Source organism: Charadrius vociferus, unplaced genomic scaffold (assembly GCF_000708025.1).
Source record: "Charadrius vociferus isolate BGI_N301 unplaced genomic scaffold, ASM70802v2 scaffold1768, whole genome shotgun sequence".
Lineage (NCBI taxonomy): Eukaryota > Metazoa > Chordata > Aves > Charadriiformes > Charadriidae > Charadrius > Charadrius vociferus.
This window is the reverse complement of record NW_009649783.1, coordinates 133,837-159,740: the sequence shown is the minus strand read 5'-3', so window position 1 is coordinate 159,740 and position 25,904 is coordinate 133,837. Positions and strand designations below refer to the sequence as shown.

Below are 25,904 nucleotides of genomic sequence, written 5' to 3'. Positions count from 1 at the left end.
CTGGGAGCAGCCTGGCTCACACCTGCTGAAAGCCACGGAGTGGTCAGCTGCCTTGGAAAAGGCAGAAGAGGAAGAAAGTGCCTTCTCTAATGTTAGCTCTTTAAAATGCTCCACTTGTTTTTTCCAGTCCTGCTATCTAAGCAGAATCCGCCTCTTCCTTTTTCAAAACTACAGCGTCTTCAGCATGTCCTGCTGCTCAATTTTCAGGCTGTGTGACAGCGTAACACACAAGACTTCGTGCAACTGCACTTCACAGAAAGGCATGCCTAATATACTGCATTAAAATGACATCACTTAGAAACGACCTCAGGACGCAGGACTCTGAAGATGAGGTGTCTGAGGCATGTGGGAAGGAAATGAGTAAAGCTGAAGTCTTTTGAAGACACTCTTGGGACATGCTCACTACTGGTACAACACAAACAACACTGCACCAGGGTACAGCCTGTACAGCACCTCAGCCACTGGCACTTAAAGGCTGCGCATCGATGGGGCCGGCTACTCCCTCCTTAGCCTAAGTCAGACATGTATGCTCTGGTGAGTTACTATGGTGATGGGCACCATCAAAAATAAAGAGCAGTGTGCTGAGAAGCAAGCAGAACCCTACGCACACCCTAACTCCTGGAACCTGGTTTATGACTGAACATCAGAGACTGACTTTGCCACAGGCTAGGTATGTATCTGTGCAGATAAATTCAGACGTTCATCTTGCGCACATACCTGCCCTTTCTCTGGCTGCCAGTTTCAGTTAGCACAGGCACGCAAATAGCGGGTGACATCGCTGAGCGACCACACCAGGATACTCGCAACTCAATTCTCCCAAAAACAGAGCAACGCTCCTTCCCGCAAAGAATACCCTTGCAAAAGCAGGACGTGTCTACCTTTGCACCCACACGTTTTCCCTTGAGCTGCCGCAAAGTGACTGTAACCCCAGCAAGAAAGAGTCTCATTGCTGGTCCGCGACTCTGTGACTTGCAATACGCTAACACTGTGTGTATGGCTAAAATAAAGGCTCCCGCCTATGGAAACTGAAGGACCATCCAACCTTTTGCTGTTCTAATCCAGTAGTCACATGGAGACACACAAGGCACACAAACACAGAGAAAAATTAAACTAGGTCTTAATTTTATCATCTTTTTTTCTTTGATGTAGCATTGCTAAGCTTCCTATCACCATTACTGATGCCAAATGCTTTGCAGGGGCTTTCTGTGTACAGAGACTTCAACCCTGGCTCACACTGAAAGGCTTATACAAAATTATTATTGGTTGATGTGTGTTTCCTTCAGTCACCAGCCTCACTTCAATTTTTAACATGCAACACAATATATGCTGCTCCCACAGCCAAGGAGCAATGACCAGCAGCAGGCTCGCTGCGGCATACTTCTTCCCAGAGCTCTCGTCAGATCGTGCCGCCAGAGGGCAATGCACACCCAGCATAAATATAGACTCAAACGCAGGGCTGCGACGGGAACTGTCCTCTTCTGGACAGGAGAAAAACAACTAGCGATGGGGTCTAAAGACAGCTATTACACATGTGAGTGCCTCACGGGAACTCTGTTTTCACAAATTCAATTACATCCAGAGATTCGCATCTAGTTGCAGGAGACCAAAGCACAATGACCGTGCTGCCTTCTCGGCGATGCTTCCTCAGCAGACCGTGAGGTGGAGCAGTTTTATTCCGACGAGGGCCCTCTATCAGCCCAGCATCCATCTGTTAGCCTCTGGGACAAGTTAAGCGTGAAGAACCTCTAGGCCACAGAGTAATTGCCCTAATTTAATAATCGCCGATCAGCAAAGTTGGGAATTGTTGTGTGAATTGCCACGGCTGGCACCCACAAGGCAAATCAAAAGGGAAAAAATTTGCAGGAGGAAGGCAAGGCTGAGTGTGTATTTCCTTTCGCTGACTGGTGCATTACCCGTCCCCTGGTTTGTGTAGGCCACTCACACATTTCTAGACACACCACGTGTCTGGCACTGCCTAAAAAAGCATACTTCAACACGGAGCACACTAATACACACAGCCAATTACAGGCTGAAACCTGGGGAGCAGCAGGTCACCCAAGCCTGTGGGTCCGTCTGCTTCAGTTTGCTTAGGGAAATGCTGCAGACAGCAGCAGCTCCATAACAAACGTCGTTTCATAGGGAAACTGCAGCTTGGTCTCCACAGACTGACAAACGGAGCAGAGCTGCAGTAAAATAACACTACCATAAACCACAGGGTTTTAAATACATTTTACACCTCCCTCCTTCCCCAAAGATACCTATTGCTGATACCATGCAAACTTCAAAAAAATCCCCTAGCTTTAGGTTGTTATTGTCTGTCCTCTAATGAGCTGGGGAAGCTGATCTGCAGCTCAGAGACAGAAAGAACAGTTCACTTTCCCTTCTGCCCAGAGAGGCATGGCTCCCTCTGGCACACTTCGAGCGGCTCTATCCCAGCCAGAAGCTGCTCACATAGGACAGCTGAGCTGGCAGAAAGTTTAGCCTATGTGCCACTGAGCTATCATCCCAGGGAGGCAACTACCCAAATGATCTGTGTTTCTATATACAGCAAGGTAAAAGCAATTTCTCCCTCTATTGATAAGTACAGTGCAATTCCAGATCTGAAATACGGAGCGTGCGAATGATGCCCGCCTGCCCATTTTACCTTCTGCTCAAGGAGGGCCCGACGGAGGGATACCCTCTGCTCCAGATCACGCAGCTCCCGATCATGCTGGGCTTCGGCCTGCATCTTGATTTTACTCTGATATGCATTCAGCAGCTCCAATTCTTGCTGCAGCTGCATCTTCAAAACCTGGCACTCTGCTTCCTGTGCTTCATCCAAACGCAGCTGGGAAAGACAGACAATAGAGACGTTTCACTATGGGGTAACCACTCATGACACTCCAGGGGAGGACTGCGAGGAGGGGGGAGAGAATGGGATGGGACTTTGTTTTCTTAGTAATACAATTGGTCTCTATTGTACTTCATTTCACTGAACAGAAGACCTATAGTGACAAAGACCGGTGACAGTGAGCCCACAGCGCTGATGCGAGTGATGCTGATGAGCAGTGGCGCCTCAGGAACCATGATCCGTCCTGCAGAGACCAGACTGCTGGAGGTGCTAATATTCACAGCTCTCCCTTTGCTAGAGGCAAAGACAAGATCTCTTCCTCTGTTCAGCTGGATTGACCAATAACCTGTACACAGCAGACTTAAGTCTGTATCCCTGCCAATGCAGGGCTTCAGGCAAAAGAATATAATGACATAAACCTAAAAGCAATACGATACTGAAACTTTCAACCTTCCCATACATTAACTAAGCCAGCTACCCTGCCTCACAGCGTCAAATTTGTAGAGAGTGATGTGAGCAGGACGCAATATGCAAGAAGTGCGAAGAAAACTGCACGTTCAGTTGTAGCAAGGACTCAAAGCATTGCTCATACGGTCATTCCTTCGAGAAGGAATCTCTTAAAGAAAGAATCACAGAACTTTCACACTTTTAACATTAGTTCAGATTTACAGGCAAAACTCTGGACTCCTCCATGACTCAATGAGCATTTTCCACCAGTGGGACATGCTTTGGTTGGAATCCTTGACATATCAAAACCTAAATGACTTAAGACAGCGAGCTGCACATTATTTATCGATGCTCTGACAGGGACATTTATGTTGTCAGACTTCATGCAAAAGCAGTCCGCTGGCCACGCAGACGCATCACTTTGCATCTCTGCAACAGCATCTTCAACTTCAGCCTGCCTGAAGGGAGTAATACCTCTTTCCTCTGCGTTTGAACGCTGCTTTTTAAACACAGAGGAATGACTGTGCTGGGTACGGTGCGTGTAACAAGGAAGCAGATAGCCCGCTGTCAGGATACAGATCGGTTAAAATGCAAACATCCCTATTTGGCTGAGGAACCCTGGGTCCCTCGGAGGCGACTCACAGCTTGCGTAGAGAGCATTTCATTAATGCTGTGATCATACTGCTCAGCCAGGATAGCCAGCTTCCGGGTCTGCTCCTCCTTGAGCCGTTTGAGGACAGCTTTATGTTCACTCTTTGGCGTGGTCTCCAGCAGATGGTTTCTCAGTGCTTTGTACTGTCTGGTTTGGATCTTGCATGTATCCTGAAACTGCTTCTTTATCTGTAGTTCTTTTGACTGGAAAGATGGAGGGGACACAAACAAAGAAAAAAACAGCATGTTTCAAATGGGAGAAATATCCATTTGAATGGATATTTAGGATTACATTAAGGATATGAGTTCAAGAATCCACAAAATGTATATTAACATCTACAGTGCAAGTAGGGAAGCAAAATACACAAGAGGCAATGACTATTGCTGCAGCTGCTTTGACACTGCTACTGTGCGAAACAATTACAATACAGAGACTTTTATAACAAAGCTCCAGCCTAAATACAGCTGTCTGCACAAAGAGCCTCACATTTGTCACTGGACTGGATCCAGTCCTGGGTGTTGCTTTTCAAGAAAAGTTCTTGAGGGACAGGACTAATATTTATTAGCACCAAAAGCCATACTTACACATGACTGTGCTTGTATGGCACATATATATGAGCAGCACTGCATGTTATGAAAAGAAGCAGATCGGTGCATGGGAAGGCACAGGGAAAAAGCGCAACACTTTTCCCATTGAGGATTTGATGAAGATAAGATGTATTCTAACCCTTGATACCAAGAGCCTGGTTTTCATAAAGATACTCAGAAGTGGCTGGGAAAGATCAGACAGTTGAAGACGTACACCACAAGCAACATTAGCATTGCGCCAGTCCAGCAAACAAAACAATTCCACGGTCCCAGTGGAGACTTACTGGAGACTGAGTTTTCCCTTTGCGCTTTGCTAGCATCTCTACCGTTTAGAGGCATAACTCTGTGATTGCACACCGGGTTGGGAGACATCATTCCTGGGAAAGGTATCTGGATCTGATTTTGCTGTATGACCTTGAGGAAATTAATTATTATTTTCTTTCACCTGCCTTACCTGCCTCCGGAGCAGCTTGTGAGGGTTAACATCTACTAAGTGTTTTAAGACCCTGAAAAGGAAGGTGTTCTGGAGTTCCCCGTTTCTTTCTACAGGAGGGCTGGCAGGGATGCTTCGAACTAAGCAAAACTGAGAAGGGATGAGTGGCAGTGGTTAACTGACAGATAAGAAGAACTAACTGCCATGGGAAGAAAAAAACCAACCAAACAAACCAACCAACCCCTCTAAACCCACACATCAGAGTAGCCAGAATACAATCTGGGTCATTCCCACTGCCAGCCACCATGGTCAAATCCTGAAGCACTGAGGGCAGGAACAGAGCACAGGAATAGATTCCTGTGCCTTGAGTAAGTTGGAAGAGCTCTGGGATCCGAACCAGCAAGGCAGATACATGTGCATGTCTCCCGTCAGCTCCTCCGCTGACTGCTCCTGGCACTAGCTCAAGGCTCAGCAGGGTAGGTGATAAGCGCAGCACTTGTAGCTACCTAGAAAGATGCGGTGGGATCAGACAATATATCCAGCTTAATTTTGACATCATCATGCTTTGCTGCATAAACCAACAATTCCACTTTGCTTATCTGATGCAAAAATCAGGACAAAGATGGGTTTTATTCAAACCAAAACATACAGCATGGAGAGGAACACATCGCCTTTATCCTCTCCAAATTCATAGGAAGTTATTTCCCTCCAGGAAACCTTTAAGGTTGTTTCTCCCTGCCCTTAAGGGAAGTGTCAGCAGGTTACACATTCCCGTCAGGGACCTGGGCACAGCAAAACACTAGCATTCTATTTTGTCCTCACTTTCTGTGAAGTTTCGCTTGGACACCAGACTGTTTACAGGCTTCCAATCCCAAGGCTTGAACAACAGGAAACAGAAGGGAGGGGTAAGATTTCCAGTCAGACTTCTGACAAGATCATTTTGACCTAGTATTGTGAAATACCAGCAAGAGGGTATTTGCATCACAATTAACACGCTCGAAATAATAACAGAGCAGTTTCCACTGAAGGGTGAATTCTAGTTATCGGTCCTTCTGGTGCCGTAATAGTGGCAACAGACACTGACCGTTAAAAGTCTGCTTTCGGGACAAAGGGCCTCACTAAATAACAAAGGGAGAGCCTGAAACACGTGCCCTCGAGGGAAAACGTTGCTGGAGAAAGAAACTGAACAAATAGTCAAATTATCTATTCAATTAAGAATACTTGCCTGCATTAGTCAGAAACAAGAGAAGGAGTTAATACTAGGGAACAGCCTCGATAAATAGGGGATTGTACTACAAACCAAACGGTTGTCCAGCGGGCTGCATTATTAGCACTGTGTGTACGCAAAGGTGCTGGATTGACAGCTCAAGCCCGAAATCCTTCACTAATCGCAGAACAGCCACACAAAGCAAAGTGCAAGCTTTCCATGCTCCCTGCAAAACGCTCCAGCCCTGTCCTCACTGGAAAAGGGCAGGGGTTGAAGTGCCTGCAGAGGTGCGAGGGCAGCCAAGCCTCCGCAGCACAGAGAGATCGCCGATCCCGCTGTCCCGATTGCCAGCCCGGGAACGAGAACGGACACGCTGCCCACTCGTGTTTGCACCGCATCACCTTGGGGAGGCAGAACTCATTCATGCTAATCTCAGAAGGATCAACCTAATACAGCTGCTTCAGTTTTATTCAGCTCAGAGCGCAGCGCAGCTTCCCTGTGAAGTCATCAGCTATTTATACACTATATCCTTGGAGATTCTCAACAGCGATCAGATGGTCCCTTGTTCTCACAAGCTAGGTTTTCACTATTTAATATTATTCTAATATTGACAAATCAGGTATTTCCTTTTCTTGCTGAAGTTCTGTTTTCAAGTTGGTTATTTTCTCGGTAAGAAGATAACTTGCAGGTGGTGAAAACTAAGTCAGATGGGAAATATCACAAAGAGGAAAGACCTAGAACAACAAAGAAACCCCATGCTCAGTATGCCATACGCTCATTTTGTTACCGGCACGGCTGAACACTGGGTGGAGAGGAGAAGTCTGCCTCCTCAAAGGAAATGTACCAGGCAGCTTTGTGAAAGGCCTTATACTCCCTTCTCAGACACTGCAGAATAAACCACTGGACTTCTTTGGATGAAGTGAAGGCTTACAATGAAAACACTAAGAGCCTCAATTACAGAAGCCCTGTAGTTCTGGTCAGCCACCGCAGCTACAGGGGCAGCGCGAGAAACCCATGAGAGCACAACCCAGCAAAGGTCAGTGGTAGGAGCTTCCTGAGGACGCTGCACTTGGCTGGTATCTCCCTCTCTTCCCCTCACACTTGCTAGCATACTGGCCTGAACACGAAAACAATAACAAGGTGAGCTAGCCAAGACCGATACTGCAGTTCATTTTAATGCATACAGCAACACAAAGCTTTTTTTTTTTTTTTTAAATGACGCTACTTCATTGCAGAAAAATAGGTTTTATTCCTAACCTAGGGAGAACAGGATCAGAAAACGGTGTAGGAGGAAGGGGGGGGGGAGAGGGCACTGCAAAGATTACATGCATTTTAAAGTACCACAAAAAGGAAGGCACATCACTGGGAACAATAGCTTTTCAAATAAAATGAGGGAATCGCGCTGCTATGGCCTGCCTACAATACACTGCAACCCTGATCACCATTGCTGTGGTCCATGCGTATGGTGCTTGTAGGGCTGCCGTCGCACCCTGGCAGTTACACAACTTGACAAATATGACGCTTTTTAAAAAAGGTATTCATTACAAAACGAGACATCTCTTCAAATTAACGAGCTTTAAAATACCTTGGACCTGCATACACTGCAAATGAGGACTGAGCTGTAATGTACCACTTTTCCACCACCACCAGCAGCTCGCACCCACCACTCCTACATCGCTTCGTACCTTCAGGCTCTTGGGCTGCTGCCGGACCTCCATGACGTGCTTACGCCTCAGCTCCCGCTCCCGGCGTTTGTTGTATTCCAGCTGGTTGGTGAGCTCAGTCTGGTGCTGGAGTCGGATCAGCTCACAGCGCATCTTCTGGATGGTACTGAGATGGCGGAACTCCAGCTCCTGCATGGACTCGTGCTGACGCAGCAGCATGGCGTGCTCCAGGTCCTTCTGGGTCTGCCTTTTGTTTAACTCCTAACAGAAGGACAGAGGGAATTATTAAATTCTTTGTGCTTACTTGGATTTCCGTTCACAATGTGACATTTCACTTTGTTCACAAGGGCATTTCTCTCTTTCCAAGGCATTTGAGGACAGAGCACCGTTTCTACACCTTATCAGAAGCAGACAGCACCGCCAACAGTAATTTTTCCTTCCTCGTTTCACTTTTCTTCTTCCTGTTCTAGATGCTCAACAGGATTCCCAGTAAGCATTTTCTGGAAAGGACTGTAACTGTTGAGTCTGTTGATTTTTTGGATCTAACAATTCTCCCACAACAGGGCACTAATCTGAACGTTTGATTCCGCACGATCCCCTACATGCCGCAGGGATTACCAGATGGTGTTGCAAAACATATCAAACCATTATTTTACCAAAAGACTTCCCATGTGGTAATTAAAACTTCAGTGAGATCGGAGCTGAACGGCAGTTACTCCTGTGAGACACATTTCACAAAGGTGGTTCCAGGTCTCATCTCTGCCTATTCTCTTACCTCCCGAACCAGGTCCTGCTCCAGATTATGGCGGCCCAGGAGCATCCGTCTCTTAAAGCGGCGACACTCCAGCTCCAAGTACTGTCTCTGACGCCTCAGTAAGTTGGCTTCTTCCTCTGCCTGGAAATGCTGGATGTTCTCCTTCTGCTTGGAGAGCCACTCTTGCTTCTCCTTCTTTGGAGTGCTCTGGTTTTCATTCAGCTCCTGATAACAGCAAGGTAATTAATTGTGGAATAGTCACATTAAGCTCCTCGGCCCTGAACAACTGGACAGACCTGCCTAATAAACTATGTTTCAAAGCCGTTCCACCTTGCCTTCTCATGGCTGGTACCATCCCAGCCTCTGCAAAATGCATCATATCAGAGATCTAAGGGAACACCAGGAGACAATTGACAGTGGAGCACATTTAACCACAACTTTTTTTTTTTTGCGCTGGCCATTTTAACTGGCAAAAATGCTGGTTCATGTCCACATTTTCCAGGCATATGTATCTCGGCTCAAAATGTAAAAACGATGGTTTGCCACCGAAAACAAAGACACTTGGAGGTCCTGCCATACTGCCTGACAAATGTTTTTACAGGCTCCCAGAGGACCAAGAGAAGGAAAGCGTTGTCATCCTGTTGTTCAAACAAAAGTCCAGCCACATGAAGCACATTAGACATATTTGTCTTGCTCGATCAGAACACGTACACATTTTATAAGTAACTCATCAAGGCAGAGCCACTCACTGAGATGCTGTAACTTAGAAAAACAATATAAAGAAGTTCACAAAAGAAACTTAAGGCCACAGTTTCTACATTTGTATTAAACTCAATACATAGCTTGTAGCACCTTTGGCAAAAGACTGCTTGCTTGAACTGCATACTAGAGATGCCCATACAGTAACTAGACTGGTCGTGATACACTTCAACTTATAAAGTACGAGACAGAACTCCTCTGTATTTCATCAGTGTTTCTTGGTGCTCTGTGATCTACTGCCCACTTAGAAAAAGATTCTATGTTATTATAAAGAGCCCACGCTACCATAGTTTTTGTAAGATCTTTCTTGGCTCTGCTGCTCTTTAGCCTTTTTTTCTCCTGGGAAATGCCTATGTTTGGGAATATTCTCCTTTGGAGCAAGTTCCAAAGTTGTGTCACGCAAGTTGATGGTTGAGAACTAAATGGTTCTTTCAAAAAAAATTATTTATAGTGCTTATGGTTTCAGCCACTCCACAAAAAGAATCAGGAAGTTTGTGAAATGCAGAGAAACGGTAGAATCAGAGTTAATGATTTTCACTACAATACAGTGATTATTAAACTATTACACAGCTTTTTCCATTAAAATTTCATAGTGCTTTATAGATATTTTCCTTAAAAATCCGCAGGTCATCTTTACTGTTCTGGTTTCTGGCTGCTGCTACAGGAATATCATTTAAGTGATCAGAAACTTCACTAACTGCAGCAGTGCATGGTCGTTATCTGCAGCAACAAGGTATGAGAAAAATGCTCATGACCTTTCTTAAACTACCTATTTTCATTCCTTAGGACTGCCAAATTTGCATGTTTCTGGCTAAAAAGTTACATTAAACAAAGGAGAAGTTTGTACTTTCACAAGATAAACATATAGGTGCCAATATATAAATAAACCCTCTTACTTTAAGGTCAAAGATACGAAATAAATACAGTGTGTACAGGACTCTGCTCATGAAATGCAGGACGTGCTGCAATCCAGCAAAAGTTCTCTTGCGCACAGTGGCACTTTTATTTCCGAATGTTCACTGCCCTTACACTGTATCATACACTGTATTCACATTTCTCATTACAGATGAGTTACCTCTTTCAGTTGCTCTTTACGGAGTTTATATTCTCTCTTCTGGGACTCCAGGAAACTGTTCAATTCTTTTTTCTGTTGGGCCTGAATATGCTGTTGAAACTTCTTTTCTTCGTTGGCCATCACTTTCGCCTACAGCAAATCCAGCAGCAAATCAGTCTGAGTCCCGATGGATTACAGCTCGTGTTCCATCTCAGTCCCAAGACCCGGAACTCATGGTACAGTCCCGGCGATACTCACCACGCCTCTGAACAAGCGCGAGACTCAGGAGCTTGCCCTCACCCTCTTCTCATTCCACCCCCCCATCAACGCACCCAGCACGAGTCCCTTTTCAGTGCCTCATTTCCTCAGCCCTATTGTTCAGTTATCTCGCCTAACGAAGTCAACACCTTAGGATAAACTATATCCTTAGCCCTCCACCGAGAGATCCAAGATGAACAAAGAATCAATAATAATCACTGTAGGCGGCACCACTTCATTATAAATTATTTAAAAGCATAAATCCCGCCATATCCATAAGCAACTAGATGGTGAACATTTAAGCGTAGCTGGCGTGTTTCTCTGCAGGCTCCTTTGCCTCCGTAACACTTGATGGCAGTCAGTTATTGACAGCATATGCACGGCATGAGAAAGGAAAACCCTTACAATATTTTTTCTGGGGTCAGTATACTGACATTTAGTATAACGCACTGCGATGAAGGACATACCTTTCCTCTAGTTACATAAACCCCTTAGTGTAAGGAGGTGATGTATTAGCCTTTTTCTAATTACCAATTTGCTTGGCTCCTGAAAACAGACATGTAAGAGACTACAATGTCATCTCGTCATCAGTGAGGGGAAGTGGACAATTCAATGTAATTAACAGATATAGACTGGTCTGCTAAACCGTAATCTCCTACCTCTTTTTCCATGGCTGCTTGGTGCTTTTTAATTAGCTTTTCCATTTCTGCAGCAAAATTGTTACGCTGTGTTTCAAGATCTTTGTCCAACCTGAGGCGATGCTCATCCATCTCTGCCTTCAGTTTATTCTCTAATGCCATCAGTTGCTTCTGGTGTTGCCGTCTCATACGTTTATAGCCAGACATCTGCTCTCGGAGTTCAGAGTCTTGTTCGTGTTCCTGCATCTGCCTTGTCACCTAGGAAGGTAACCACGTCGGGCCAAAGTAAGTTAATGCTTCTTAATCTGCTTTTCAGCAGTCTTCAAACCACAAAAGAAAACTATTCAGTAAAGAAATATGATTTTGTTGTAAAGAAAAGCATACATCCTAATGGCAGCAGAGCAGATTAAAAACTGAATTCTGCTGTAGAAGATAAGCTTACATGGGCTCCAGCAGAAAAATTGTGCAATTGTTATAAAGCTGGTACTAAATAATGTCTTTTTAGCCTGCTGCAATGAGCGTGCATATATACACACATCACACACACAAATATACATAATATGCATACGAAAATAAAAGTCAGCTTATTATTATAAACAGTTTCCTGCATTCTGCTAGGCAGATTGGTTTTGGAAATATCTAATATACACAAATTACATTTGCCCAGGTGTCACATTTAAGCTTTTATTAACTTACATTAAACTATTTCAGTGATAATATCTCAGTGAACGAGGATAGCTCATACTCTGATGAAATCCTAACAGCTCTAAGTAGTTTCATAGCCCCGTGTTCAAAGGCATCCCCTCCCTATACAACCTCACCAAAATATAAACCTTAACATACCAGCGATGCTGTGCGTATAGTAGCAAAGTGCTCTCGGTTGCGATAATGAGACTTGTGGCGAGATACTTGGGGAGGAGACTGGGGTTCGGATGCCCTTGTTCGAGGATCTGATTCCTCTCTGTAGTTTTCTTCCTCCTTATCAGCAAACATTAACATGAGAGTATAAAGAGAAACTGTGTTACTAAAGATTTTTTATTTTGGTTTGGTTCAAAAGACATCGAAAGGAAAGAAAACCCATTTTGCATTCAGCAGCCCTGAAAGATCCTCCTGCCAATAAGCTGGATGAGGGAATATACTGCAACAGGACCCCTGATCTAGGATCCTTGGTTTTGGAAATTTCATTGCGCATTTTTATTACTAGGAGGAAAATTACTAATTAAAGCTGAAAATGAGACAAATAAATGGAAAACTGAAAACCAAGTTAAACAGTTTACTTCAACAAAACATAAAAGCTATGAAGTAGATTATATCAAGTCAAAAAGGAAAAAAACATCATCTTTGTAACCCTGAAAGACAGAGGAAGATTTTCATTACACCCACTACAGAAACACCTCAAAGCAAATTTTAAAATTTGTCATGGTGTATTCCACATTCTTATTTTGAGTTTGTCATTCATCACAGAGCGATTAGTAGTTAGATATGATATACTAATTAACTCCCCGAGGAAATACCTGCGTCTTTGTTGCATATCTGGGCAAAGAACAAAACATTCTAACCACATCTGTCATTAGCTAAGGAAACGTTACTGGTTTGAGAAAAGGTGTGATAACCCCTCCACAGCAAGAGCAGCACGGTTCAGAAGGACACTCCCTGGTATATCCTTCATCGCTGTCCTGGTTTGAGTGACACGGGACTAATTTCTCTAAGACCGCACTTTTAGAAGACTCTGGTGTCTGAATTTGTGAAAATATTTCCTTTACAGCCAGCTATGGTGTGTGGGTTTCAAGGTCTCGGTGGTTTTGAGCTTGCCAGGTGCGGGGATGAGGAGGAGCGAGACCCAGGCGCTTGACCCAAGCTGGCCAGCAGGATTATTTCATACCATCAACGTCACATTCACTCCAAATCAGAGAGTTTGCCGCGAAGTTCTCTCTCTCCCTTGATGGCTGTCATTCTGAGAACTTTGTGCCCCGGTGCCGGACTCCTGAGCCCTTCCCTTCCTCCTGAATCCACAGCGCGCGCAGCACCCGACATTTGCTGTCCACTGCTGGGAGTGCACAGCTTCTACGGACAGACTGGGCTGAGGATAATCTTTGCATATTCTGTATTGGTATCGGGATCAATATTGGTTCTTTAGTGCTATTAATGTTAATTATCTAATCTTACCCTATTAAATCTGTTTATACTTCAACTCCCGGGTTTCCTTGTTTTGCCCAATTCCCTTTCCAGGGTGGGGAGGGGGCATCAGGTGATAGAATGATGGTCTAAACAACAATAAATTGTTGTGTGTCTCTCAAACCGTAAGAATCGTGCAGAGGTAAAGCAAGGGAAGTGGTTTCACAGCATGCCACGGCCAGAGTGCTGCGTTTCTTTTTCTGTGCGTCTTCGTTCATTAACCAAATATTTCAATCAAGCGGTGGGAAGCTGTGTGCTTCAGGAACAGATTTCAATAGCCACTGAGGGCCTTATATTTAAGAATTAACTAACTCAGAGGTAAAAAGGGGGAACTTTCACATCCTTTTGTCCCATGAAGCAGTGCTCTGCAAGTTAAGGGCATCTACTAAATAAACCTATTCACAAGCTGCCATTCCAGCTCCTCATGGTAAAGCAAACTGGTTTTGAAACAAAGCAATTAGCAAAATAATTTTTAGTGAAACAACAGAAATAAATTATTTTTACAGCAACCTTCCAAAGTTTCCAGCGCACATTAATATATTGGGACACGATATTGGAACCTGCAGATAATGATTTAGGATAGGTAGCACTCAACTTTTTGTCATTGTACCAACCAAATCCACTCCCATTTCACACCTTCAAAACTATCCAGTACAAATCCAATGCTTACCGGCTTTAAATGAATGACAGAGCTATTTGACATCACGGTGTGGTCCCCCTCCATCATATCCAGCTCACTCTTATCATCCGAGGCATCTGGAAGACTGTTAACACTACTGCTTTGGCTACTGGCACTGATAGACATACTAGGAATGGACTGATTACTTCCGACACTATTCACTGTTCCTGTCCTGCCAACACCATGATCTTGTTCCTAGGAGAAAGGAATTATTAAGAAAATCCAAATCCATCACAGTGGCATCTGTGGACATTACCAAATGACACGTTCATTCCATTCCTTTCTAAAGGCATCTACCTGCCACGTCATGGCAGTTTCCACCCTCCAGGCATTGCCATGAAACGTTTCTCTTGTGGGATGTTGGGGAGGGAAAGAATCAACCTTGTCAAGATTAACTGGCTGATGTCAGATTCTTTTCAAGAGTGAGCCTGTTAACAAGCTGAACTCTATCATGTATCAGCAACAGCGTGTCACCAGAAACTGTTCTGACACCAGCATCATCTAAGTGCTCAGCTGGGACACTGCACCTTGCACGGTTCCTTTCTGTACGTGAGAGAACTGCAATTCAGAGAGTCTCAATTTCTGCATGGTGATTGCAGCATGCAGCCCCAAAAAGACAAATTAATTTCCCTCACGCCCCCCCCCCCCCGCCCCTATATCTTAGACTCTGCACAACATTCTCCAGACAAAACCAGAAGACTGTCAAGGGCCTTGTACATATGGTCAAAATAGAGGTTAACTGCAGTTGCTGAAAGAGTCCTCGTGAAGGCTTATAAACAGGCAAGGAAAGCTAGGATTTACAGAACTGGAAGCTAACTGTTCAAGCACAAACACATGGCACAGCTTCTTGCCAGCACTAAGCATCTACCCCGTTTGTCCTTGTTTGTGCCTTGAGGTAGCGTTATTCCAAGCAGAGAGGAAGAGGGAGTTTACAACCAGGTGCGTGAACAGCCTCCATTTGTTTTAGCAATATCTGAGTTGTGGATATTTAAATGACAGCATCATTCGCTGGTTCAGTGATGAAATCCAAAGTTTTTCTCACCTCCTCCTCCTCCTGTGTTTCGACTGCAGGGCCGTTGTGTGCCTCCTGGAAGAGGAGCTTCTTCATTTTACGGTACTGCAGGTTGTCCAGTTCTCTCACTGCATCCTTTGTTCTCTGAATCAAGTCTATTAACACTGTCTCGGGCCGCTCCCGAAGAACAAACATGTGCTGTAGAACACATAAATAGGTGAGTGACCTCTTATGCCTCCAGCGCACATGCTCCAAGCACAAAATTATGAGCTCTAGTTTGGTCTTTTAGCCCTCTTCCTTGCACAGGAGGAGAATACTTCACAGCTTACATTGGCACTATTTTTAGACTTCATGATCCAGATAGATTTCAGAATGACTGCTTTCTGATGGGAGACATCCACCAAGAAGTAAAGAGGTAAAAAAACCCCAGAAATGTTATTTCACGTACTATGAAAACAGGCTCAGTTTAAACCCAGACTTCTTTGGATGTTGGGGTATTTAGAGACATTATCTACTTGTGGTTTAGAAGGGGAAGAGCAATAAATAGCGTATAAATGCCAGAAGTGAGAGACTGGTTAAGTATCTCTAACCAAATGTTCGTTAACTCATGAGCTAACTCGCACCTTTTCCTTGTTCAGAAAAGCTTGAGAATCAAATATTTGGCATACAGCTCTGAGCCATAACATAGGTTGTGAACCTTCAAGCCCGGTCCTAGCACAGTTAGCCATGTTATGCTCTTTTTTTGGAGATATGCACTGCAATTCACTGCAAAAGTGAAATCTTGCCGATGGCTGTCAGAAGCAGCTTTTGCAGTCTCCAGATGCAATGTGCTGTGCAAGCGTGAGTCATTATTAACACCACCGCTAGTTTCATTTTGTTCCTTAGGAGAACTGCATTGCCATTTCCAACGTGTCACATTCTCTACCTGTCCCTGTAAAGTGGCATGCAGCTGCTTCAGACTGTAGATATAGAAGGAATACATTCACAAACGTTTCATTTCCATCAATGTTCTCTTTAATTGCAGCGCATTGCTCAAAATAAAACCAATCTGCAGAATTCTGAAACGGCAGGACTACACACCCACACCAAAACCTTTACTCGATAATTGCATTTACTTTCTGAAAACACAGTTTTAGAAGAGGCAAAAGTCCTCAGAACCATTTAAGTAAAAACATGCAAAAAGGTGATGACAAAAATCTTCATAAATAGCATCTATTTCCCAGTAATGCAAAATTTTGGAAAAACCGCTGTTTAGCACAAACATGGCCAGGATAAAAATCCCCCAAAATAATGTTCCGAGCATTGTGAAGAGAACGAGGAGTTAGCAAAATTCTGAATGCCACTTGATGTCACAAAGGAAATCCATCAAAGTCACACTTAAAATAAAGCAGCTCTAACACCTAACTTACATGCAAGTTGTGTTCACTTGAGAACATGTCAGCTTTTTGCAACAATCTACCACATTGGCTTTGTTTCCAGACTACAGCAAGGAAAATCAAGTATCTGTGGCATACAGGAGCACAAATGAAGACAAAAAAACCAAAACAGGCTAAGAAATAAAGCAGGAGAAAACCTGCAGACAGCTGAGGCTTATTCATGTCAAGGAAAAGTATGGGGAAGAAAAACTGCTTTCCTCTGCCCCCTTTCCCCCAGGGATACTATTAGAACAGCGATTTTCAGTTCTACACGTAAAGCACATAGGTGACGGGAGAGGATAAAATGCCTTTAGGGGTATATATAGCATAGAATAAAGGGGGAAGTAAGGAAAGGTATTTGTTAACTAATGCATGGCAGTGCTGTCAGGATTAATTGTAATCACTGGAAGGACAGACTGAGCTTAAGAAACTGAAAGTCTCAACAAGTTGGTGGTCACCCAGTGTCACCTGCTGGGGCATCCGTATATGATGAGACCAGGCTAGCTTGGAAAGTCACCTGGGGAGCCACCCGAGATGCTGCAAAGGGGCATGAAAGCTCAGACTGCCGGCTCGGCACACTCCACAGCACTCTCAGCTCAAAGGTGTTAGGGATAACGGGCAGAGAGCATCATAAACCATAAACTAGTACAGTAGGTGAGACAGAAGAACATCACAGAGCACGGCCCCTTTTTAAAACCACGTGGAAAACAAGAAGGAGAAGCAAGCCAACCTTCAGAAGCTCCTCTGATGTAGGCCTGTCTTGAGGAATTTTCTGGAGGCAAGAATCTACGAAGTTTCGAAAATAATCAGACCTGCGGCAAGGAAAGTGAAAAAAACCCCAAACATCCGAGTTAGCTATCCGGCTTAATTTTTAAAGTTAATTAAAAATCAAGACATTCACATTTGGGCACTGCTAGTAGAGTGGGGAGAAACCACACAGACACAGGACTCCACGCTAGAGCCTCTGACACCTCCAGTAAAGCCAAAGCCCACTGCTACTAGTAGATCGATCCCTTCACCCTCAGCTTCCAGACAAAATGTTTCATTTAAAGAATGCAAACACATGGGCCAATTCAAGAGGAAGGGGGGTTCGCTATAAAGGCAAACACCCCTGTATCTCAGTATGAGCATCAATCCTGTCAAATTCTATATTGCCCAAACTCTCCAAGGTCTAATCACCTCTGTGCGCAGATGTTTCATCCGCAAACTGTATTAACGCACAATTCCTGAAAATGCCTTTGGCCGCTCAGACACAGCTTCTGTTGCACTCTTGTGCAATCTGTCACAAGTAAGACTTAAGGTCATGTTTTGTTTAGTAACTTCTCTCCTGTAAGCTAAAATTCTGTATTTTGCCCTTTCTTTCTCCAAACACAGTTTTCAGAAGGGCAGAGTTATACCCTGAAAACAGCAGCACATCAGTTGTACAGGTTTTATTTCTTCCCACCACCACCCCCCCTCCCGCTTTCCCATCACATAATGGGGGGTTTTGCTACTGCAATTTTTCAGTAAATTAAATTATTGCATTTTGGGGGAAGAAAAATGCATACAATGAGTTGAATGTTTTGTCAAGCACCAGGGTGTGAAATAGCTTAACCAGAAAACCTTAGAAGTAGAAAAAAATTTCTGAAAATAAGGTACAATGTATTATGCTAGAGGCCTAAGACTATGGCTCAGAAAAAACATAATTAGGAAGTTTTTAACTTTTGAAATTAGTTTACTGTGTTGGCTGTTTCAAAAGACAGTTGGTGTGGCTGAGAGGCACAAAATGTTACTACTGTGCTTTATTCTTCTGAAGTTTATGCCACAAACACTTGCCACACACAAGCGGTGTCTTCATCTTGCAAAGCAATACTTCAACAAAACAAGATTTCGGAATTGACAGCGTGGTTTGTGATTAAAAAAACACTAAACCCCACATTTTTGGCTGGCCTGGAAGCTTCAAAAGTTTACTGACCCATGAACTGAATTTTTTGCAGGATTTTATGTTCTTTCAGCAGCGTGTCCTGTGTCTGCTACATTCTAGAGTCTAAAATGCGTATTTAGGAACTGGTCAATTTTGTATACAAAATGTATAGTGAATCTAATAAGAACCTTCCAGTTCACATCTTCCCAACAGGAATCCAGCCATTTCAAGAACTCAGCATGACAAAGCACTCCATTTACAGCAATTCCCTGCAACATTCCTCCCTCCGTCATACTCACCATTCATTAGACTGTAGTGTAGGGGATTCATTCTGCGCTATGTGATATAAGGCACTCATTGCGTTCATATTAAACAAAGGAGGCTTCCTTTCCGCTACACACAAAAGAAAATGATTTATATATAGCAAGATAGTCTCATGTTTTTGCTCTTTTTTTTAGTTTACATCCCTTTAAAAAGAAAACCACGTCAGCAGAATCACTATTGCCCGAACACGGAACCCCAAACCAACCCTACCCTGCAATCAGACAGATATGTTGGCGTATGTCCTATACCATTGCAGAAGATGAAAGCACTTTGAAGATCAAATGTCTTGTCCTCTCGAGCTTTTAAATTACGTGGTTTATCATAGTTGAGTTCTCTGAGTCATTTTAATGTACTAAAATAGGAGTGCGTTAACAGTAAGCTTTAAACTCGGTGTTTAGCCACTATGCATCCTTGGTTTCATACCCCCCACCTTTTTTTTTTTTTTTTAAACTACAGTTGCTAAAAGGCTAACAAATATTTAATTCTAACAGGACAGCAGTGATGAAGAAAAAGCTGGTTACAAGAACCATCAAATCACACTTAACTGACTAAGCACATGGGCAGGAAGTCAGTAACAGGCCAAGTCTTTATACTATTTTAAGAGTTGCATTCTCTTTGGCTCTTCTCTCTCTTTTAAGCTTGTGTTACTCTTATAGACTGACACAGCATGAAAGCTTAATGAGGAAGGAGATGATCTCACTGTAACAACAAAATTGAAGCTTCATCAGAATGTTTACGGGGTAAACCTATTAAGCTCAGCCTCGCCATAAACATTCCAGAGAAGGTGGCCAGGCCAGGAGGACGTTCCTACACTACTGAAAATGCAACAGAAAACCTTCCTTCCCGAATAAAAACCAAAGAAGGAAAAAATTAATGCTAGTTTTCTTATTCTGCTTTTTAATTTTGAGTCAAACGGCAGCAGTAAGCGATGTATCAGAGATCACGGTTCACTTACGGCTGTCACAGGATGGACGAAGCCCTACAAACTCCTCAGAACAGGTAAACTGAGGAGTTAAACCTTTCCTCAAATGTAGCATTTTACCTTCTCTGATCTGTCAGACAACTAGTTGCTGCTATCAAGGATCAGCCCGATTATTCATTCAACTATTTTAACTGACTGTTCTCCCTAGCTTTTTTCCCCCCTCTCACAACTCACCTGAATAAAAAAGAAGTCTTCATGAAACACTGAAACCGAGCCCTTAATGAGGCCGTTTCTAAGACTGAGGGATAATTTGAGAAGACTACTAGACATCTCATTTTTCTGCTTTCTTCCCATGCTTATTCAAACCAAGGCAACAGCCTACAAAGCTCTACCATCCTGACCTAGTCTCACCTCCCACCACACCAGAAGCCGTACACGAAGCCTAACGCTTCATATTGCAAAAACGCAGCGTGCAGGAAGGCACCCGGGGGTGTGGTGGCCATGAGCTCACTGCATTCCTGGAACGCTGCAGCCAGCCAAGTCTCCTTACTCCACTCGGAGTAGGATTCTGTCATGACAGTCACACCCCTTCAAAACTTGCTTTATATTGGCAACCAAAAAAAAAATCTCTGCTCTGAAGAAAGAATCTATTTCACGTCCTGGAAAAAAAAATGAAGTTGACAGTTTGGAATGCCAGACAGAATTTTTAGCTAAACTGTGCAGTTCACATGGATTAGTGTGTTTCTGAGAGCTCTCACTGCCCGGCCGGGCTGCTCCTCCACCGCGGCTGGTGTAGAGTAGAGCAATGAGATGTGACAAGGATGGTTAGGACGGCCTCAGGTGCAACGAGCTGCACTGAACCTCACCATCCCGAGAAAAACATACAGCTAAGTGCTTCTAGAGAGCTGGATCCTGACTAAAATCAGAGTTGTGCTGCGCATGGTCTTGTGCTTCAGCAAGTGTGCCTTTGTTTCAAGAAAATACTACACGTTAAATTTAAACAGAATGCCATACGAACATAGTCCTTTTAAACTGACATTCTGCTGCAAGGAGTCTGTTGTAATGGCAGTGCCATCGTTTCTTTTGGGTTTGATTTATAGGTTACCACTTCAAAACTGGATTATTCCGTAACTTTTTCTTTATTTTTTTTTTTTTTAAACTTAAGAGATTTCCGAGCCAAATCTATTCACAAGTGACGACATACACTTAATATAGCTTTGAAGCTCTCCACTCATCCCAAACCTCATTACTGCAGGACTCGTTAATATACCTTAAGTTTTCATGCAAACAATATCAACTTATACCACTAAATATATTTTCACATTGGCACTTTTAATAGTTCATTTCTAAAGCTGTTCAGCAAATAGACTGTTTTTCAGTTCAAAAGTTAACTGCCTCTCCCACAGAACGCGAACACCTTTAGTGACATAGCTTGGCTATTTTCTTTGTCTACAAAACTCTTTTTCTTTAGGTAATGAAAACACCAGTTCAATAAACATCAAATTGGAGACTTGGTCTTGAATTTGAGACAGCACATATAGCTCTTTTCTCTAAAATTCGAGTCCCAGAGAAACCAGGACAAGGAAGGAAGCATAGATCTTCCACACTGTATTCAATACCGAGAACTTAGTCAGCTGAAATAACTCAATTTTGTAATTTAAAAACAAACAAACAAACAAAAAACTTACCTAACTCAATACAGGTAATTCCAAGAGACCAAACATCTACTTTGCCATCATACTGCCCTTCATCCATGGCTAAAATCACTTCTGGGGCCATCCTAAAATGAGAAATCAGTGCTCAAAATTCTGGGCAACGGAACACTTCATCATCAGTGTTTCAATGAAACAGGCTGTTTTGCTGATTTCAGCTACCACAAATAAATCATTCCCCAAGGCATCAGGCATGAACATGGATACTGGGAACAAAGACCAGGCACCCACACTAGCACGAGCCTATACAGAGGCTGCGCGATGTTCTCCTGCGCTTTGCCCAGCTCTCCATTTATGAGTATCACCACCTTCTCGCCCTCCCACATTTCCAATAGTTTAGCTGGCTGGCCATCTCTGGTGAAATAATTACAGCATGCAGTTGTGTAAACACCACAGATTAGGTGTAAGAGATCAAAAGCATACAAGGGATCTGCAAAGGGTTTTGTTCAATGAACCTGGCTTTTCCTATGAAAGAAAGAACACTTCAGTTATTTCAACAACCAGACGCGGTGACAACATACGAGTTGTTAAAACCACTGGGGGGAGTGATTAAAATATATTACAGGTGATTCAATCCCACCTCTACCACTTAAAGTCAGGATAATTAGAACAACAAAATATTTTTTTTTGTGAACTACAAGTACAAGGATTCACAGTTTCTTGAACTCAGAGCCTAATTACTGTTTCGTCTTTTTTTTTTTTCTGCAGAGTACATTTTATCACTACCACACCTGCAGGATTACAAAGCTAGCTCCAGTAAAGGCCAAGTATATTAAATACCCAAGAAATGATCCTTTTTTCTTCACAAAGCCAGAAATGCGTAAAACTCTTGGCTTACCAATATGGCGTCCCCACAAATGAGTTGGCAGGAGATGCTATGGAAGCAGACCCAAAGTCAGCAAGTTTCACCTGTCCTGGCTCTGTCAGCAGGATGTTTCCTGCCTTGATATCTCTGGTTATAGAATACAAATGTCAGTACTATTCCTCTCCAAAAAAGAAAACCTTCTATAGGACTGACTACAAAACACAGCAGTATTCACATGTTCAAGCTGCAGAATACCCTCATTTCCTCTTAATACAAAATCTTTAACCTTCATGGTAATAGCTTAACAAGGCCCTTGGATCTTCGAATCCAGTTTGTCTTAAAAATCAACTTAAAATGGCACACCTGGGTAAGCTTTATATACAGTTCGGCAAAGCCTTCTGAACCAACTATGTCCTTCACAAACGTTTTTCAGACAGTCCTAATAATGTAACTATTCAAACCCTTCATCCTACTAAAACGCAGCAGGTACTTCAAACACAAAGAACATTTGCATCCCATACTTACTGTGCGCTTCTCAACATGCGTGTTGGTGTAAAAATAATTTCCCAAGTATTAGCGCTTCCCCCCGGCCCCAGCAATCTCGGCCTTGCTACGAGCTATTTGGGTGAACTCAGCCTGCCTCGCTATTCCCTGCTTCAGGGGACAACCAGCATCGTATCAACTATCGAAAGGCTTAGCGGATGCAAAGCAATTGTGCAGAAATGAACACCAGCTGTAAGAGATGGTGCACAAGGAGACACACAGCTTCCTAGTATTCGACTCCTATAAATCACTAGTTTGGGAGCGTACGGATACTGAAAAAAACCCCTTCTCTGCTTACAGATATTAAATTTGGGATGAAGGGGATACAATCAAAGTCAATTACCTGTAAGTGTGTGAGACAGCAAAAGCATAACCACTTACCTATGGATCATATTGTGAGAATGCAAGTATGCTAATCCCTGGAGAGCACCATGGGTAATTGCTGCTATTTCCACTTCTTGCAATGGCTTTTTATGAACTTAAGGAAAGAATTTATTTGAAATTCAATATTAAAGAAAACAATGCAGTTTGCAGCATGCAAGCGAGTACTGTTAACAATGTAAACACAGAGAAAATACCGAAACTTCAGTTTTACTAGGTTCAGTATGAGAAGCAAATGTAAAAATAGTTCACAGCGTAGAGTACATTCTATAATCAGATGTAATCTTCTAACCATAACCAGCAGCTATTTACTATCAAAAAGAGACTACTTTGCAACCATAAACTACATTTCTGTCAGTTCTGTGACCGTTCTCCCAAACACCTATTTGAGACTCAATATTCAATTTTCCATTAACGATGCTAAACCCCAAACCCTACAACTTTATGACAATTCACACATGAATAAATAAACTGTAGCAATACAGATAACTCTCCAGCAGCTCAGCCTTTTGTCCTGAAACGCTTCTGGCAAACAAAGGCGATGAGTAACTTACTGGCCACACATATATCTTCAAAGAAAGTTCACTTCAAGAAGCCTGATAGAAAAACGACCATTTAACAAAAGACCTCATCAAGCAGAACCCTAATACTGCTGCAGCGCTATTTTAGTCAACAGGCCTACAGTTGTTAGTAAGCATTAGGATCAACAGCAAGGGTTTTCAGAAATAAATCTTGAACTGTCACGACAGGAGAACCTAAAACTCAGAAGAAAACAAATAGCTGACTGCCAACTTTAAAATAATATGAACCAAGGAGAAACTAGGCACCCAGGAAAGCCGACACTCTACAGAAAAACCATTACAGCCACGTGCAAATCTGAAAAACTGCCACTGTTCGCACACACTCTGCCCCCAAATAAAACCCTAAACTCAAGGACAATTCTGTGATGCTGTAACTTCCTACTTCAGTACTATACTTCTGACTTTCAATCAAATAAACGCGTGTGACATACCTTCTAGTAAGTCTGATGCTGATCCTAAACAATATTCCATAACAAGCTGTATGGGAAGAAATCAAAACAGTTGTTAGAAAATCTCTAATAGAAAATGCATGTTTTCTGGATATCTATGGAGAAACCTAGAATTCTAGATTCTAGAGTTCTGTAGAGAAATCTGTAACTAATCACTGCTGCACACACAACACAGACTGCCATAACAAAACAAGTATTGCTTGTAACGTAAGCCCCATCCTGGGGCCGCCACACTGATCCCTCCCACAGGGACAGCTCGAACTGGAATTAGGATAGCCTTCCTGTGTAAGATACCGAGCAACAGAAGTTGTAAGGAGCACAAGAGCATATTCATAACCAGTTCGGTATTGTACTGCATATCTTAATTTATATGCACGTACTTAACAGGAATGATAAATTGCACTTAATAAGCTTATCAGAGTATTAAAGAGCTATTTAGGGATTTACTTAAGATTTCGTCCCAGTCAGATTTCAAAAAAAGAAACAAAAACTTTGTCCTACAGATTTGCTGACGCTAACACATGAACAGCACTTCCAATTTAAGCTATTATTTCAACAACGTGATTTCTTTAGTATATCGTACCGCATAAACTTTGTCAATGAGAACTGCTACATCACGTTTTTCGTTTGACAAAATTCTTCCCCTGCATAGCCAATCACATCTATTCCCACACACACATTTTTATGCACACAAACTCAAATAAACCAAATTTAGTTTGGCAAGGTTGGGGGTTTTTGTTTAAATCAAATGTATGAAATTAATTAGGAGATGACAGCAGAGATAAAACCACCTAGTTTGTTTTGTCACCTGAACATACACACAAAAATGACAACAGAAGTAAACAATATACAACAGAAGAATTTAGTTAAATAACAGAAATACAACTCAAAGTATACTTTAACTATAAACACAGGTCTTATCACTCTGAGAGCGAAGTGTCTGTTAATTTCAGTAGCCAGAAGAGGCCCAGCTAAGCAGCAAAGTTACTGAACAAAACTGGTCCTGTTTTACCTCAACCTAGGACAAGTACAATTATCAGTAGCGTTTCTAACCTAGCCCGTTAAAGTACAGCTGAACACGTACTTCTGGAACATACTCAGTTAACCTGTAAAGTACTGCACCATTAATACTCAGTGGCACACCAAACACGTTAAGTGACCAGCAAGTATCTAATAAAGTTGCCATATCTGCCTCCCAGGCAGCACCAGTGAAATTCTCACCTTTTCTTACAGCAAGAAGTGATGGATAAGTTAGTTGCCCCCCCTCACCTCCCCCATTACTATTTATTTCAAGTAGTGCATGAAGTTAAATACACTAGAACAGCACAATCGCCTCGCTCTGCAAGCAAAGGGGAGAATTTCCCTGTATCTTATTTTCAAAAAACTATACTCAGTTTTGCTGAGCGTCTGTAAAGTCCTTGGCTATTCTCATCTGAGTTTGTGCAACGCAAGTGTTCAGGTGCCTCTCGAAAGCCAGCTGGAGATATTTTAAAGCGCCCTTAACCAAAGCAAGAGAAGCGCAGAGTGCAGCAGATGCTTACCCATGCTGTATGCTCCCGCAAATAGCAGCCTTTGTATTCTATACTGTTAGGGTGTTTTATTCTTTGGAGGAACTTGACTTCCTTAATAATATCCTGCCATTTCTGTAGAAAAAGAAAAGGAATGGAAAGACTTTATGAAACTGCTACCTTTTTTTGGTTGTTGTTAAGTTAGTATGTCA

At 42.9% G+C, this 25,904-nt stretch overlaps 1 protein-coding gene across 3 annotated transcripts in view; it reads right to left on the bottom strand.

Annotated features, from left to right (window-relative positions):
- Positions 1-25,904, bottom strand: part of TAOK1 (TAO kinase 1) — a 35,210-nt gene that overhangs the window by 1,909 nt on the left and 7,397 nt on the right. Inside the window, exons 3-18 of one of the 3 annotated variants that reach the window (XM_009890884.1) lie at positions 25,726-25,827; positions 24,167-24,212; positions 23,155-23,251; positions 22,264-22,377; positions 21,402-21,493; positions 18,767-18,860; positions 17,295-17,376; positions 15,180-15,347; positions 14,129-14,332; positions 12,127-12,261; positions 11,305-11,541; positions 10,409-10,537; positions 8,596-8,799; positions 7,842-8,081; positions 3,920-4,132; positions 2,645-2,827 (exon numbers count right to left, since the gene is read on the bottom strand). In XM_009890884.1, the coding sequence (XP_009889186.1) occupies positions 2,645-2,827; positions 3,920-4,132; positions 7,842-8,081; positions 8,596-8,799; positions 10,409-10,537; positions 11,305-11,541; positions 12,127-12,261; positions 14,129-14,332; positions 15,180-15,347; positions 17,295-17,376; positions 18,767-18,860; positions 21,402-21,493; positions 22,264-22,377; positions 23,155-23,251; positions 24,167-24,212; positions 25,726-25,827 (2,340 nt within the window). The remainder of the gene's footprint in view (positions 1-2,644; positions 2,828-3,919; positions 4,133-7,841; positions 8,082-8,595; positions 8,800-10,408; positions 10,538-11,304; positions 11,542-12,126; positions 12,262-14,128; positions 14,333-15,179; positions 15,348-17,294; positions 17,377-18,766; positions 18,861-21,401; positions 21,494-22,263; positions 22,378-23,154; positions 23,252-24,166; positions 24,213-25,725; positions 25,828-25,904) is intronic. The other 2 variants (XM_009890885.1, XM_009890886.1) reach the window with 2 other exon arrangements.